This window comes from Rhinoderma darwinii, chromosome 11 (genome assembly GCF_050947455.1).
Source record: "Rhinoderma darwinii isolate aRhiDar2 chromosome 11, aRhiDar2.hap1, whole genome shotgun sequence".
Lineage (NCBI taxonomy): Eukaryota > Metazoa > Chordata > Amphibia > Anura > Rhinodermatidae > Rhinoderma > Rhinoderma darwinii.
Genome location: NC_134697.1, coordinates 21,003,354 through 21,021,175, shown reverse-complemented (window position 1 = coordinate 21,021,175; position 17,822 = coordinate 21,003,354). Strand labels below are relative to the sequence as shown.

Below are 17,822 nucleotides of genomic sequence, written 5' to 3'. Positions count from 1 at the left end.
AAAAAAATAACCAACACTGCATAAAGTAACGCAAAGCTGTCATGGCAGACGGACGACTCTCAGTGCCACACTTGTCCACAGGTTGTGTGTGGTATTACAGCTCAGTCCTTACTTAGGATAGGACCTGAGTGGTGCCGGATTATCATATTTTCAATGAAAATATAGAAAAATCACTTATAAATGGGTGGAGAACCTTCAGTGGTAAAGCACAAACTAAAACGTGGAACTCTATTGCCATTTATTACCAAGGAATTTCCTTATTCACTTTTCTCTGCTCAGTCTTCTTGTCGTGTGAAATTTCACATTACATCGCAGCTCTGTGCTGGAATCCACTGATGTATTATAGGACTTTCTGGACTATCGGATGCCAGATTAAAGGAATGTCACACTTAAATACGCACATATACCATACCTGGCTGTAAAATCTCGCTCTTACCCTACTAGCCATATCCTTTCCTTTCTCACGGAGCGATAAATATGGAGAAATGAGATATATAGAGTATGTAGGAGAATCTTTATTCTATTATTATGCATTAGAATATTGAAATTCTTTTCTTTCAAGAATGTGACAAATTGAAATGCGTCATAACCGACTGCACCTTTCTCCCAAAACGCGTCAGAATGTAGATGTGCAAAAATTCATTTAGTAGAGTATTAATTCTGTCTTTACTCTCAGCACTTCCTAATGATTGGTGAAGTAAACAAGGCTTTGTGCGGATTCCCAGCGGACGCTCATCTAAGGGGCGATCGCCGGCTATTACTTAGCCTCGGGCAGCCGTGTGTATCGTGAGGCGGCTGCAGAAACCTCGCTTATCTTTAGATAATTCAATAGCTGCCTAATCTCCACGTTACGAGGAGAAGGAAATCTACAAATCCGAGCACAGGATCACGTGAGGGCTTCCCCAGTGACTTCCTAATATGTAAAATTAACGACTGAACTTTGCATTAAGGATGAAACATTTGTGGATTCGCCACATTAACACATGGGTTTTGCATAAGAAAATGCGTCACTACACACCGGTGTCACTTAGCGAAGCTCATCCTATATGATAAAACTATTACATGGGACTGCAGGCAAATCTACAAGGTTATCTTAAAGTGGATTTCCTCCCCAAATTCAAAATATGGTTATATATTAGTAAATGACAAGTTAGAGCAGCAGACAAAGTTTGGTAGTTATGTTTAATTTACTGACAGAGATATTGGCGTTTTTCAGTTTTTGTTACGACAGCCATTTTTGTGAAAAGGGATTAAAAAACCAAAAAATAAAGTGCTGCCATATTAGTAGTCCCCTTAAAACGCTCTGGGTACATACCTCACCACCTTAGTTTAGTGATTTAGAATAATTTGCAATTTGAATGTTGCAGCGTGATTCCAGTACTGGGAGGAAGGAGTCCGAGGTATTCTCGAGTTGCCGCTTCCCCGCCCATTCGCCGATTATGATCGGCAGCTTTCTCTCTATTTCTGTGAATAGTCAGAAAGCTGACAAAATGGTACCGATAAAAACGACAGCTCGTCCCGCAAAAACCAAGTCCTCACACCGCTCGATTGATGGAAAAATAGAAAAAAAGTTATGGCTCTCACAATACAATTATTTAAAAAAAGAAATAATTGTTTTTCCTTTGTAAAAGTAGTAAATCCTAAAAAAAAAACTATAATACATTTGGTATAACCTTAATCTTATTGACCTGCAGAATACAGTTAACATGTCGTTAAAAGTCCTAAAAACGTAACACAAAACAATGGAGGAATCTGGTTTTTTTTTTACATTCCACCCCACAAAAATGATGTTTTCAGTTTTCTAGTACATTATATGGTAACATTAAAAACGTCAACTTGTCACGAAAGAAACAAGCCCTTATACGGCTATAGCGATAAAAAAAATGAAACATTATGACTATTGGAATGCACCAATGGAAAAATTAAAATAACAAAAATTATTTGTACCAAAGGGGTTACATTTTTTTTTTATACCGTGCGGTATGCATTTGTTTACAGTACTGAATCGCGTAGTTGACTAAACTAATCCATACAGTTGGGGGAAAAAAAAAAAGATGATGATGTATACACCGGCCCCTTGGGGTGAATGGGGCCCTATGGATAATCTCTGTGCCATGCACTGCCCACTCATGCCCTGCACTAGGCATAACTCGTATTAGTTATTCCTGGAGTATTCCTTTAACCCCTTCCTGACATTTGACGTATGCCTACGTCATAGCCGGATAGGGGAAGCATTGAGCGGTCTCACAGGCTGAGTTTGCTCCATACAATTTGGCCGTTGGCTGTATGTTACAGCCGACACTTCAAAATATCAAGCGGGATCGCGCTCGAGTGCGGTCCCACTCGTTTAACCCATTAAATGCTGCGGTCAATAGCGATCACGCTTTTTAAGTAGTTAGAAAGGAGGGGGCGACCCCCTCTAACAGCTCATGGCCCACCCTGCGATCGCACTCTGGGGGCCTAATGAGGACCCCCAGGTCTGCCATCTCAGGGCTCATTTGAAGCCTGTCAGAAATACGATATACTGCAATGCATGAGTATAGCAGTATACAGTGCAAGCGGATTCAAGTCCCCTAGGGGGACTAATAAAAAGGACAAACGTAAAATTCTGTTAAATAAAAGGTTTTTTTTCTGTACAAAGAAAAATAAATTAAAACTTAAAAAAAAAAAGCTTTCCGCATTTCCCGCCTGAAGCATTGTAAAAAAATAAATAAAACATAATTGGTATCACCAATAGTCTGAACCATTACAATATATCATTATTTAACCCGCATGGTGTGCGCCGTAAAAATAAATAAAAAAATGTAAACCGCCAGAATCTCTGTTTTTTGGTCACCTCATCTCCCACAAAAAAATGGAACAAAAAGTGATCAAAACCTCACATGTACCCAAAATGCTACCATTAAAAACTACAGCTTATCCCTCCAAAAATATGCCCTCATACTGCTTAATCAACAGAAAAATAAAAAAGTTATGGCTCTCAGAATTAATTTTATTTTTCACAGTTTTTTTTAAAAGTAGTAAAATATAGAAAAAACGATATAGAAAAAACGATATAAATTTGCTATCGCCGTAATCGTATTGACCCGCATAATTAAGTTAACATGTCGTTTTAATTGCACAGTGAATACCGTAAAAGCGAAGCGCAAAAAACAATGGAGGAATCACAGTTTTTTTCATTTTCTACCCCACAAATAATTTTTTACCCATTTCCCAGTACATTTTATGATACAATAAAAGGTGCCATGAAAAACTACAACTCATCCTGCAAAAAAATTAAGCCCTCATAGGACTATATCAACAGAAAAATAAAAAAGTTATGGCTTTTGGAAGGTGGGGAGGAAAAAATAAAATTGAAAATCTGAAAGATGGCTGTGGCAGGAAGGGGTTAAGTTCTATTGCGCTGTGATAAAATATAAATAAAATATCGCCTCTCTAGAGAGAAATGAACCGCCGCAGTCACACATACTGCACAAGCCGGGGAAATGATAGCGATCCCTTTAATACCGCGCCATATAACATTTCCATCCCTGCTCGTTTCTCCTATTTACAAAATGCTGATCTGAATTTGCAGCCGTCCATTTAACGCTTTGCTTTACCTGATATTCTCAGTGAGAGGAATGGGAACGCTGTGTGGTGAAGCGCAGTTTTGTGGCCTGCAGGGTTACTGAGCTACGCAGAGATTTTATCCTCCTACGTGTGTGCGCGAGCATCGCATACAGGGCAGCACGGGGGAGCAAGGGCTGCTTTATCGTTACGTAATACCACTCCTGCATCTGCTCCACTATTTCTAGCCCTATTGGGATTACTGGATCCGAAAAATGTTGTAATTCTACCTTAGATGAGCAAACCACAAGCTTAACCCAGAGACGTCGCATTCAAAGCAGGATGAACATTTCTGCATTGTCATTTTTTCAGTAATATATATATATATGTACATTATAGTTATATAACCAATCACATGTATTACAGATCAGCTGCCCCAAACACCAGTGCTTGTTTGTTTGCAGATCTATATACCAGGATCTATATTCAGGATCCGTGTAAAGTTGAGTGAGACCCTCCTTGGAGCACTGTAGTAGCTGCATTAGTAGATGATATATGTTTACATCTTCTAGACCAAGATGACCATGGCACAGCTAAAAAGAATATTCAACTATTTCCTTCCAGAGGATAGACACTTTTCAAATTCATTTTTGGGGGAAATCCCTTTAAAAAGTGTTTTTCAGAATTTTCTGTTGATGGCATAGCCTTAAGATCGGTCATCAATGTGTGATCGTTAAGGGTCTGATCCCCGGAGGCTGTGGTGCTCATTGGTACTGCAGCTGGTCCCAAGTAAATTGGGCTGCAGTACCAGGCACAGCTACACTCATATAGATGATGTGGTGCCTGGATAAGCAATGACCGAGCTGTGGAGAACCAGCAAGCGCCAGTCCATTCACTGTGCTGACGGTAACGATACCAGGGGGTAGGACTCCCACCAATCATACATTGAATAGAAAATTCAGGAAAACTGCTTAAAGGATATGTACACTTTGGAGGGCTTTTTTTTATATATATAAATCAGTCAGTATAATTAGTTTAACTTCTTAATTAGTTTTTATTAAAAATTAGTTTTACTTTCGGAGATACAGCTGTTCTGTATTCTCTATACAGAACAGCTGTATAGTTCGCTTTTCACTGACTCAGTCAGGTCCGCGGGACTGACGGGTTCAATGTCAGCTGGTCCTGCATGTCTCGGACATGCAGGATCCACGGGTAAATTATCACATCCAAGTTATGAACTTAGAATTGATAGTTTACAGGTGGATAATGTGTGTCAGAGACACGCCGACACTGAAGCCGTCAGTCCTGCGGACCTGACGGAGTCAGTGAAAAACGAACAAAACAGCTGTATCTCTGAAAGTAAAACAATTTTTTAATAAAAACTAACTAAGAAGTTACACTAATTATACTGACTGATCTATATATTAAAAACAAACAAAAAAAGCCCACAAAGCAGTAAACTTTACTAGTCGCCATCACGTACCTTAGAATCTGCTCGGAGACCGGCTTATTGTTGAACTTTGGGGGCAGCTCAAGCAGTGGCTTGACTGTGAAACATTGAATATCTGATTGCACAAATTAAAGATAAAAACTACCGTGTGATTGACTAGCAATAAAAAAAACAACAAATGTAATAATTAAAATATAACTTTCATAGACTAAGTCTTGCTGCCAGCTACATTACTGGTTGTTAATCCACTAATCTGCATGACACATCGCCCGGACGACAGTTCTTTTATGTTCCCTCTATGGCCTGGGGTGTGACCAGTGCTCCAGGAAAAACATTGTTTTATTTATTTCCATTTTCTTTCTTCCACATGACAAACGCCCGTAGTGAGACAGATTGGATGTGCTGCAACCAAAACCTCATAATAAAAATGCTTGTTAAAGTGTTTATACTGCTATTAGTTCTTGGCTTGGGTTTCTTGTTATCATGTGATCCTTTAGGATGACCCAGACATTATTTCTGTCCTTACGAGTCTTATCTGAAATGTTGGAATAGTTGTAGAATTATTCTTTTATCCGTTTATCCTGTATTGTATAGAAGGGGTGGTTTCCTGCATTATTACGGTCATTTAGAATTACAGTACATAATGCTTCACAACGTTGCAAGCCATCAAATTGGTGCAGCAGCTAGGGGGGGGGGGGTACAGTCTGATCCTTACCTTATCACAGAAGAAACACCTCCTTGTCCTCCTCTAATCATGGGAGAAACAAACTATAGCACGAGGGTCCTCTTTCCTTTATGGGTGTAGGTGGCCAGGTCCTCTACTTTTCCTGGAAAAACATTCTGGTCCTCTCACTTTTGTTGGGAAGAACATAACCTGCTCCTTTCCGCATCAAGGGACAAGCATGTCCCTTTTCTCTCCCCATTATGGGAAGAACGCCCCTTAGTCTATTCCACATCATGGTAGGAACGAAGCCTGGTCTACTCTACATTATGGGAGGAACGTACTCTGGTCCTCTTTACATTATGGGAGGAACAAGCCTTGGTCCTCGCTACATCATGGAAGGGACGAACCCTGGTCTATTCCACACCATGGGATCACACCCTAGTCCTCCATATAATGGGAAACACAAATCCTGGCCCTTTTCATAAATATATATTGGAGGGATGAACCCTGGTCATCTCCAAATCATGAACATGTCCTGATCCTCTCCCTATCATGGGAAAACATATCCTGGTCCCCCCCCACATCATGGAAGAAACATGCCATGGTCTTGTCCTGTTCCCATCATGAATGGGACAAGCATAAGCCCTATCCTCATGTATGGACCACACTTCAGTTCCACCTTGCTGGAACCTTTTTGGATACATTGTCCAGAAGAGCTCTTCAGGTCATCGCCTGGTGGTGAGGTTGTCTTCATCTTCTCCGCATTGGGAAACTGAATTAACAATCGAGCCTCAAAGTCTTCACGTCTCTCGTATTCCTTACCCCTATAAATGAAAACTTTATTCTGGAAAATACAAAAAAAAATAAAAAAATGTAATAATTTGTGGCAAATAATGTGATATCATTCAATCATTTTCAATGAAGAAAATATTTTTTTTTGGGCGGAAGACCTTTTTTTTTTTTAAACAAACTTTATATAAACAATTTGAAGTCCCAGGTTCCTAAATGGTTCCTCAGCCTACTTTAAACATTATATCCCCCTGGCGCTGCTGGATCCGATAACACGCTGCTGTACGCTGCTTTCCATTGCAAGAAACGATCAGCCCACAAGACTGGGAAAAGCCCTCTGACTAATGAATAAAACTCTAGTTGTTAATTGCAATTTGACCAGTCTGTGTGTGTCCCACTTAACAAGTTGAAAGCTGGAATGACTTTTTCATCTGGGAATCAAAGAGCGCTCATACGAGCAGCCAGCCGTCATTACCGTGCCTGCCCACGTGACCTTTATTTTATGTTTGCAGCTCAATATTAGTGGCAAGGCTGGCAGAAACAAAACAGGGTATTATAGTTTTAATAAGATTGCCAGCAGGCAATGGATTCCTACGTTTGCTGACCTACTTCTGTGCAAATTTATAACTTGCGGTGTTTGTACACACTAGGAAATTGGATTAAGTTATGCAAGGTAAATTCATCAAACATAAAAGCATGAACTGTAAATTATTGACAAGGGTGCCAAAGACAAATTGAAATAAAAGGGGCGAGGAAGCCGGTTATAAAACCCAAATCTTTGTCAGCAATGCATTAAACAGGCAATGAAACATCACTGTTCCCCGGCTAATGTACAGTAGTGACAAAATGACCCCCCTGCCCAGCGAGTGGAAAACGCAATAAATGCATTTCCGCACAAACGCAGATCCACTGGCTCGTGAAGAGAAACCAGCCCTGGATTAATAAAGATGTTCCAAACGCAGTTCACAGTTTGCATTATTCACTCTTTTTCTACACACATAATGTGTCTAAGCTGGAAAATCGCTTGTTGGACTGAACCAGCTATGAATTTCAATGCACTGCAAATCTCGGCTCACCAGTGACAGCCGATATACTGGAAGCTGCGGAGACACCTGGATATTCTGTGCAAGTGGATTAATAACACAGTGGTATTTATTTTCAATATCCCAGAGAGTGTATACCATGGAGGCAGCCCCTGCAATAGCAAATAAGGGGAGAAGACATAATGCTTATCTCCTATCAGGGATGAGAAGTGAATAGGGGGTTAAATACACCTGGGGTTCAATGCACCAGAATTTAAGACACTGCACCAGGATGTGGTGGCTGATTTTTGCCATTTTCCTTTTCCAGGGTACACCCCACTCTGGAGTGTATTCAGAAGATCGATGTTCACGTCCGTGTGCTGTCCAAGTGTAGAACGGACAGCACAATAATACATTAAAGAAGCACTTCGGCAAATATTTTTTTTGCCTAGATCATGCAACCTGACCAGCAATATTCTAGCACAGTCATTTGTTTCTTCCCAGCTCAGTTGCATCTATACATTTTGAGCGCTTTCATTATGGGCACTTGTGTCATGTGATCTCAGTCTGACCACCAAAATAGACCATGTTCTCGTGTGTAGACAGGAAGTCATTTCTCCACTGTGTCTGACTTCCTGTGAACTACAAGATTACATCATCACCTATCAAATCCCTCCTAACAGCACTAAGACCCCTCCCCATCCAGCTCCACCCTCCTTGTTTCTCTCTATAGAGTGCTGCTGAAGAGATTATTTTTGTCCTAAGGAACCAGGAGTGCAGTGATATAATAGGGGAGTCTATACAATGATCAGCTGCAGAGTTATAAAACTTCCCTGACTTACACTGCCTAGCTATGTTATCTGTGAGTGCTGTGTGCAGAGAGTCCAGTGTATTTCCATGAGATGCTGCTCCTCACTTCCTCCTGTGTAAAAACCGTCATGGAGAAATCACCAGCAGAATGCAGAGGAGACAGGCTGAAGCTGCATCACATACAAGTAATACACAGACTCTGCAGTGTGAGGACAGACATTCTATGTCACTGATCTATCACTTGCTGCATTTAGATAAGATTTAGAGTGCAGTGTGATGAGACATCGCCCCTCTGCAAAGCCAGAAGCATCATGGAAAATGTAGGCTGCATTAGGGAGAACCATTTAAGAGCCGAAGAAGGAACCAAGATGGCAGACAAATCCATAAATGGCACATTAACTAAAATCGGTATACACAAAAGCCTCAACATAATTCTTTAATAATAGCTGTGCTGCACTACATATGCGGAAAAAAACAATTGCTGGAGTGCTTCTTTAAAGTCAACGGACCAAATCAAATATTCTATTGGCCCATGCCGAAAAAAATCGCAATATGCATTATTTTGGTTAGACTTGCATTAGACTCGCCCATTCAAGTCAATGCCTTCCATGAAAAATAAAAATAAACAAATAAATCAGACCGCACATGGACGCTATCCAAGTGTGGTTTGTTTTTCACAGATGGCTTGCTAGAAGACACTGAAAAAAAGCAGGAATTTTTTTTAAGATGGACATGAAAAACTGATGGTCAATGATGTGACACGGACATGAAAAATGGACAAACGGAACATAATACTGATTAAAATTGGATGTAAAATCTTAGGTTTTTCCCTGATAAAACACAGACTAGTTTTACAACACTCATCTGAATACAGCCTGATTGACCCAAGTTACCCAACAGCAACATTTCTCCCCAAAACAATTTGCGGCTGACCGCTGTCTGATGATCAATCGTTCGCCTGACAGCTATCACATATGTCTATGGCCTGTGGATATGCCATAAATGTCTAAGACTGAAGGGGTTGTTCCTATTAGGCCATATGGACATCATAGAAGTGGGTGGGGTGTCGCCCACTGGAAACGTCCTCTATGAGATAGAGCAGAGAGCTAATATCAAGTAGTGGTTCGAACACTAGCAGACTCCAGTATCCATGTATGACATGTTTAGCTATTCACTTGAATGTCTGCATGTAATACTACATTTCCCCTGAAGGGAAAAGAGCAGCAAAAGGCAACTTGCCGCAGCAAAATCAGCAGTTTGCCTGCGCTCTCATATTAAAGGGCTTGTCTGTTATGAGACAACCCCTTTAACCCCTTAACGCTCCATGACCTACTATTAGGTCATGCTAACTGTAGCGTTCGCGCTCAGTGACCTAATAGTAGGTCATGGAGTAAACACGGCGCCGTTCGCGCGGGGCGCGTTCATGAGCTGTGATAGCTGCTGTTTCCGACAGCAGACTATCACTGCTCAATGTGCCGGGACCGATCGCGGAGCTCCCCCGCCGATTAACCCCTCAGAAGCCGCGTTCAATAGCGATCGCGGCTTCTTAGGGGTTAATCCGCCATCGCCGGCCTGCTACACGATAGCGGCCGGCGATGGTGACTATGGCAACCGGACACCAAACAATGGCGTCCGGCTATGCCATAGACGGAAGCCTAGTGGGTCCTGACAACGTCAGGACCCACTATGCTTGCTGTCAGTGAGTAGCTGACAGTTCTAATACACTGCACTACGCATGTAGTGCAGTGTATTAGAATAGCGATCAGGGCCTCCTGCCCTCAAGTCCCCTAGTGGGACAAAGTAATAAAGTAAAAAAAAAGTTAAAAAAAGATGTGTAAAAATAAGAAAATAAAAGTTTTAAAAGTAATAAAAGTAAAAGTCCCACTTTTTCCCTTATCACTCCTTTATTATTAATAAAAATATATAAACAAACAAATAAACGATACATAATTGGTATCGCCGCGTCCGTAACGGCCTGAACTACAAAATTATTTTGTTATTTATCCCGCACGGTGAATGCCGTAAAAAAAAATATTAATAAACCGTACCACAATCACAATTGTTTGGTCACTTCACCTCCCAAAAAATGGAATAAAAAGAGATCAAAAAGTCGCATGTACCGAAAAATGGTATTGATTGAAACTACAGTTCGTTACGCAAAAAATAAGTCCTCGCACGGCTTTATTGATTGAAAAATAAAAACGTTATGGCTCTTAGAATAAGGTAACACAAAAAGTGAATGATTGTTTACAAAACGTATTTTATTGTGCAAACGCCATAAGACATAAAAAAAACTATAAACATCTGGTATCGACGTGATCGTATCGCCCCGCAGAATAAAGTGAATATGTCATTTATAGCGCATGGTGCACGCTGTAAAAAAAAAAGTATACAAAAACAATAGTAGAATTGCTGTTTATTAGTCACCACGCCACCTAAAAATGGAATAAAAACTGATCAAAAAGCCGCATGCACCCCAAGAAAACTACAATGGATTCCTCAAGGGGTCTAGTTTCCAAATTGGGGTCACTTTTGGGGGGTTTCCAATGTTTTGGCACCACAAGACCTCTTCAAACCGGACATGGTGCCTAATAAAAAAGAGGGCTCAAAATCCGCTAGGTGCTCCTTTGCTTCGGAGGCCGGTGCTTCAGTCCATTACCGCCCGAGGGCCACATGTGGGATATTTCTCTAAACTGCAGAATCTGGGCAATACGTATTAAGTTGCGTTTCTCTGATAAATCCTTTTGTGTTATAAAAAAAATGGTATAAAAAGAGTAAATTTCACCTCTACTTTGCTCTAAATTTCTGTGAAACACCTAAAGGGTTCATAAACTTTCTAAATGCTGTTGTGAATACTTTGAGGGGTCTAGTTTCTAAAATGGGGTGTTTGATAGGGGTTTCTAATATATGGGCCCCTCAAAGCAACTTCAGAAATGAACTGGAACCTAAAAAAATAAATAAATGAGGCAATACTTCGCTTCTTACATTATACTGATAATGAGCCGTGCCCACCCCGAGATTACCCCAGTTTTGACCGTTTGTATAAACGGAGACCCCTATTAGACCGTTTCAGTGCCCGGTTTTCCCAAGCATACACCCCCGAGAATTGTTTTTCTATTGATGAGTCCCTGGTACATTTTAAAGGGAGGGTTCAATTCCGCCAGTACCTGCCAAGTAAGAGGGCAAGGTATGGCGTGAAGATGTATAAGCTGTGCGAGAGTGCATCAGGGTATACCTACAAATTTAGGATATATGAAGGAAAGGCCACCCCCAAACCAGACTGCATCCTGGACTACAATAGGTACATGGGAGGGATGGACTTGTCAAATCAAGTCCTGAAGCCCTACAGCGCCATGCGGTGTGGTATAAGAAGCTGGCCGGGCACATCATACAGATGGCTTTGTACAATGCGTACGTGCTACGTCGATGTGCAGGCCAGAGGGGAACTTTCCTGGAATTTCAAGATCTAATCTTTAGGGACCAGGAAGGGGTGGCACCCAGTACTTCTGGAAGCGGGGCCACACGCAGCATCGTACCAGGGCAACACTTTCCAGGAGAAGTTCCCCAAACCGGTGGAAAGGGAAAGAGTCAAAAGAGGTGCAGAGTCTGCTATAAGAGGGGGATAAGGAAGAACACAATATACCAATGTGACACGTGTCCCGAAAAACCAGGGCTCTGTATAAAAGATTGTTTTAAAATGTATCATACATCCCTTGATTTTTAATTTACCCTGATGCACTCCGCACAGCTTACCCCCCTCATCTTTCCCTTCTGAGCCCTGCCGTATGCCCAGGCAGCTGATAACAGCCACATGTAGGGTATTGCCGTACCCAGGAGAACCCACATTACAATTTAAGGGGTGTATATCTCCGGTGGCGCATGCTGGGCACAATATATTGGACACTGAAATGGCATATATATATATTAAATTGCAAATCTCACTCTGCACCATCTGCTGCGCATTATCTTTTACACAGTACCTGTGGGGTCAAAATGCTCACTACACCTCTAGATGAATGTCTTAAGGGGTGTAGTTTTTAAAATGGGGTCACTTCTCGGGGGTTTCAACTGTACTGGTACCTCAGGGGCTTCTGCATACATGACTTAGCACCAGAAAAGCTCCAGTAGGCCAAATGGTGGTCCTTTTCTTCTGAGCCCTCCCATGGGCCCAAACAGCAGTTTATCACCACAAATGGGGTATTGCCGCACTAAGGACAAATTGGGCAACAAAATGGGGTATGTTGTTCCTTGTGAAAATAAGAAATTTTGATCAAAAATGACATCTTATTGGAAAAAATATCATTTTTTTCATTTCACAGCCCAATTCAAATAGGTGCTGTGAAAAAACTGTGCGGTCAAAATGATAACAAAAACCATAAATGAATTCCTTGAGGGGTGTAGTTTCCAAAATGGGGTCACTTCTGGTGGGTTTCCATTGTTTTGATACCTCTGGGCCTCTGCAAATGCGACATGGCACCCGAAAACCAATCCAGCAAAATCTGGACTCCAACAAACACATAGCGCTCCTTTCCTTCTGAGCCCTCCCATGGGCCCAAACGGCAGTTTATCACCACAAATGGGGTATTGCCGCACTAAGGACAAATTGGGCAACAAAATGGGGTATGTTGTTCCCTGTGAAAATAAGAAATTTTGATCAAAAATGACATCTTATTGGAAAAAATATCATTTTTTTCATTTCACAGCCCAATTCAAATAGGTGCTGTGAAAAAACTGTGCGGTCAAAATGATAACAAAAACCATAAATGAATTCCTTGAGGGGTGTAGTTTCCAAAATAGGGTCACTTTTGGTGGGTTTCCATTGCTTTGATACCTCTGGGGCTCTGCAAATGCGACATGGCACCCGAAAACCAATCCAGCAAAATCTGGACTCCAACAAACACATATCGCTCCTTTCCTTCTGAGCCCTCCCATGGGCCCAAACGGCAGTTTATCACCACAAATGGGGTATTGCCGCACTAAGGACAAATTGGGCAACAAAATGGGGTATGTTGTTCCCTGTGAAAATAAGAAATTTTGATCAAAAATGACATCTTATTGGAAAAAATATCATTTTTTTCATTTCACAGCCCAATTCAAATAGGTGCTGTGAAAAAACTGTGCGGTCAAAATGATAACAAAAAACATAAATGAATTCCTTGAGGGGTGTAATTTCCAAAATGGGGTCACTTCTGGTGGGTTTCCATTGTTTTGATACCTCAACACCTCTTCAAACCTGGCATGCTGCCTAAAATATATTCTAATAAAAAAGAGGCCTCAAAATGCACTAGGTGCTTCTTTGCTTCTAGGGCTTGTGTTTTAGTCCACGAGCGCAGTAGACACACATGTGGGACATTTCTAAAAACTGCAGAATCTGGACAATACATATTTAGTAGTATTTCTCTGGTAAAACCTTCTCTGTTACTAAAAAAAAATTGAATAAAATTGAAATTCAGCAGAAAAAATGAAATTTGCAAATTTCATTTCCACTTTGCTTTAATTCCTGTGAAATGCCTGAAGGGTTAAAAAACTTTCTATATGCTGTTTTGAATACTTTGAGGGGTCTAGTTTTTAAAATGGGGTGTTTTATGGGGGTTTCTAATACATAGGCCCCTCAAATCCACTTCAGAACTGAACTGGCACCTTCAAAAAAAGGCTTTTGAAATTTTCTAAAGAATATGCGAAATTGCTGTTTATGTTCTAAGCCTTGTAACGTCCAAGAAAAATAAAATAATGTTCAAAAAACGATGCCAATCTAAAGTAGACATATGGGAAATGTGAACTAGTAACTATTTTGGGTGGTATAACCGTCTGTTTTTCAAGCAGATGCATTTAAATTCTGAAAAATGCGATTTTTTTGTAAATTTTCTCTAAATTTTGCAATTTTTCACAAATAAAGACTGAATATATCGACCAAATTTTACCACGAACATGAAGCCCAAAGTGTCACGAGAAAACAATCTCAAAATCGCTTGGATAGGTTTAAGCATTCCGACGTTATTACCACATAAAGTGAAATATGTCAGATTTGAAAAATGGGCTCTGAGCCTTAAGGCCCAAACTAGGCTGCGTCCTTAAGGGGTTAATATAAAGATGACAAGTTCTCCTATTATTTTTCCTATTGTAGCTTTAAGACATGAACTGTATACATTTCAATGAAACCCTGACAGCACACAAGTAGCAGGTACTTACGTGTTCTGCAGTCACATACAGCACACGCAGCGCATACAATAAGTAACAAACTTAGATTAATACAGTAACTGTAAGTAGTTTCCCTGTCACTCCTCAATCCATGCACAACCAGAACGACTGCAGCATAAACACATTCCACATTAATATTAAATTTACCCTCAGGAACGTGGGGAATCCTTGTCCGAAATATCCCACGGCAAAGTAGTCAGGTTTTGGCCGGATAACTTTTACGATGTTTTCAAAAAACTGTGCTTGCTTTTTCTGCAAAGACAAAGAAAAAAGTCTTACAGAAAGAAGAAACTTAGAGAGGAGTCTGTACATGGTGTACAAGCAGCGGTCTATGGAGACTGGCGGGAGTATCATCGCTTATTAGGAGAACAGTCTAAGGTTATTAGTTATTTCAGGTGCCAGCAATACTCTAAACTGCACCGAACAGCAGCCATTAAACATTAAAATCTATCTCTCTGCAATATCATGTTTTCTATTGTCCTGACTTGCACGCCAGGCACGGTCTTATTTATTTACCTTTTGTCTTCCTGTTGTTTTTAGGTCCGAAATTCTGTGCATTTATAGTGGTTGGAGCTCCATTTCTCCAAAATTCCCATAATAGACAGATTTAAGACATAACATTCTAGCTCCCTGCAGCCGCCACTAGGGGGAGCTTAGGAGCTAACTGCATACTCTTTCATTATAAAGTTCAATGCATACACAGTATGCAGTGAGCTCCTATGCGCCTTCTAGTGGAGACCGCAGTGATCTAGAATGTTATATTTTAAAACGTCCATGCAGGGGCTTTGGAGCTTTGTAGCAGAAAAACAAAGCTCTGACCGCTATAAAGATATATTAACAAATCAACCACTTGGCTTATAAATATTAAGAAATACTGAATCAATTCTACTATATTAGAGAGCCGCTAGTAATGCAATGCCCTAATATTCTCTGCAAACTATTCAGTGTTTTGTTGAATTAAAGGCGTTTTCCGGGACTTAGAAATGTAAAAATCGCTCTGAAAAGTTGTTTTTTTTGTTAAATCGAGATTACTCCAATAACTTTTTTTTTTGTTTGCATCAGAAGTGCAGCACACTGTATATTGCGCTGTTTATTTCTCATTAAGTTAACCCGCCCATTATACCTCCCTGTACCCTTAATACCCACTCACTACATCTTTTTAAACCAGTGCATGCGTTGGAGCTCCTGTGGTGCGAGCGCAGTACCTCCATAAAATAACCCTGCCCCATGTAGTCCACGTGACTGATGACATTGCGTACCTTAGGGCAGGACCATTACAAAGGGGTGATCATGTGAACATTGTATGTGATATCACAGTCTCAGAGAAGTAAAAGCGGTGGGGGAGGGGTTGTGGTCATGTGAACAGTTCTGGAATCCATGCTCAGAGGGCACATTGGAAATGTAAGCCAATTTTAAAGTAACTTACATTGGGGTAAATAAATGATTGATTAAATAAAAATAAATATCTTGATTTTGGAGCTTAGCGAATACTATTTTATTATTGAATTCAATGTACAATTTGTATGCAGTGAGCTCCCCCTAGTGGCAGCTGCAGGCAGAATGTGATATCATTTAACTCCATTTATATGCAGGGGATTCAAATAATAATAAAATCGGAGATTGTGTCATGGGAAATTTATAACAACAAATACAACAGCACCAGAGCGGAAGGCCGGTCACCATCTACCAATTATTATGTCCTCCCAGTATCTTTATATGAGATGTCAAATCTTTTGTTAGAATTAGGATGCATTAATGAAAAAAATGTAAACTAAACACACTAAACTTACCAGCAATTCACTCAAATGCTCGTAGTCAAACATTTCATTTTCATATTGCTCAGCCAGTTGTTTTCCCAGGGTGATGGATTCCTCCCACATCTGTGTAGAGATCATATAGATATAGATAAGTCAGCAACCATTCCCACATAAAGCTATCTTATTGCTTCAAATTAGAGCCGATAGCTTTTTATTTTTTTTAAGCGCTCATAGAAAGATGGTCAGAAAGATTTAAAAAAATATTTTTATCACATACACTTTTTGATTTAGTAAATATTTGTATTTCCATTTAACAACAGTTCTGGAGCACCTTTTGTTAGAACTCTACGTTCCTCTGTTGTTCCTCCTAAAAAGTTATGAATAAATTGACAACTGGATGTTACCAGTTGGGGGTGTGACCCTACATAGCCTGACACTCTCCAATCAGAGCTGACAGAGCGAGACTGTAGGGACACACCCCTTAGATGAGGGGAATGGTAACACCCAGTTGTCAATTTATTCACATTTCTAGGAGGAACAACAGAGGAACGACAACACAGATTTCCAAGAAAATATGCTACGGATTGTTTCCTTATGGGGAACACTAGTATTTACTAAAATAGGCGTCAGGAGAGGTGACAGCTCCTCTTTAAGGTAGTTCATTCAATCTAATTGTCCCTTGCATACTGATGCAAAATATGTGTACTTTGTCAATGTATGACGTCACAAAAGCGCAGGAAGAACAACGAAGAATAACCCTGATGTGTAAACATCCCAGATCTCCCAATCCATCATTAGTGCTTGAAGCAGCTATATTCCCAACCATGGCCATTATAAAATGCAGGAATATACCCAAACCAGCTACATGGGAGCAGACAAAAGCCTACGAGGAATACATGGGAATTCTTTAAAACTTAAATAGACATCTAAATTCTTACATTTACTTTTCAGGTGGATGTTATGTAATAAGAACAGTCAAAATGTCAAGTCACTGGAGTAACCTGCATACTACAGAGTGTTGTATATTCTCCTTTATTGCCTGTGGGAATTGCAGCCATCAATCACTCATTCCTTGTAATGCGGCGTGGCACCGCCGCTATCCGTGTAAGCATGATCAAAGACCCTAAGGATTGCCATATTTTCCAAACAAGACAGAATACTAAATGTCAGGGCAAATGTGATGAGATTAAAACAGGTAACATCAACTGCTGTATTGCATGTTGGGAGAGACGGCTGAGTGCAAAGTAAACTGTGAAGAATGATATAAATGTAAAAGAAAAAGTGAATTAGCAGCCAGGCACGCGATTCCTCGGCACACAGGTAAGACAAGATCGAGTATACGTTCTGTTATTACCGTGCACATCTGAAAGCGATTTCCATCTCTATTACATAAGGCTCCGTTCTTTATCAAGCAAAGGCTCTTTGTCATGGACCATTCCAATAATAGGAGAGCTGTCATTATGATATATAGAATCGATGGTTAACTATCTACTGGGCTGGTCTTTCCAATAGAACTTCAGCAAAATAATAAACTGATGGGTATAACAGTACTTAAAAGGGTTGTCTGCTTTCTGCAAATGAATGTT

General features: G+C 40.4%; 1 protein-coding gene across 1 annotated transcript in view; it reads right to left on the bottom strand.

Annotated features, from left to right (window-relative positions):
- DOCK1 (dedicator of cytokinesis 1) overlaps nucleotides 1-17,822 on the bottom strand; it is a 362,037-nt gene that overhangs the window by 39,063 nt on the left and 305,152 nt on the right. Inside the window, exons 39-42 of the mRNA XM_075843124.1 lie at nucleotides 16,270-16,359; nucleotides 14,627-14,731; nucleotides 6,363-6,504; nucleotides 5,030-5,111 (exon numbers count right to left, since the gene is read on the bottom strand). Coding sequence (XP_075699239.1) covers nucleotides 5,030-5,111; nucleotides 6,363-6,504; nucleotides 14,627-14,731; nucleotides 16,270-16,359 — 419 coding nt within the window. The remainder of the gene's footprint in view (nucleotides 1-5,029; nucleotides 5,112-6,362; nucleotides 6,505-14,626; nucleotides 14,732-16,269; nucleotides 16,360-17,822) is intronic.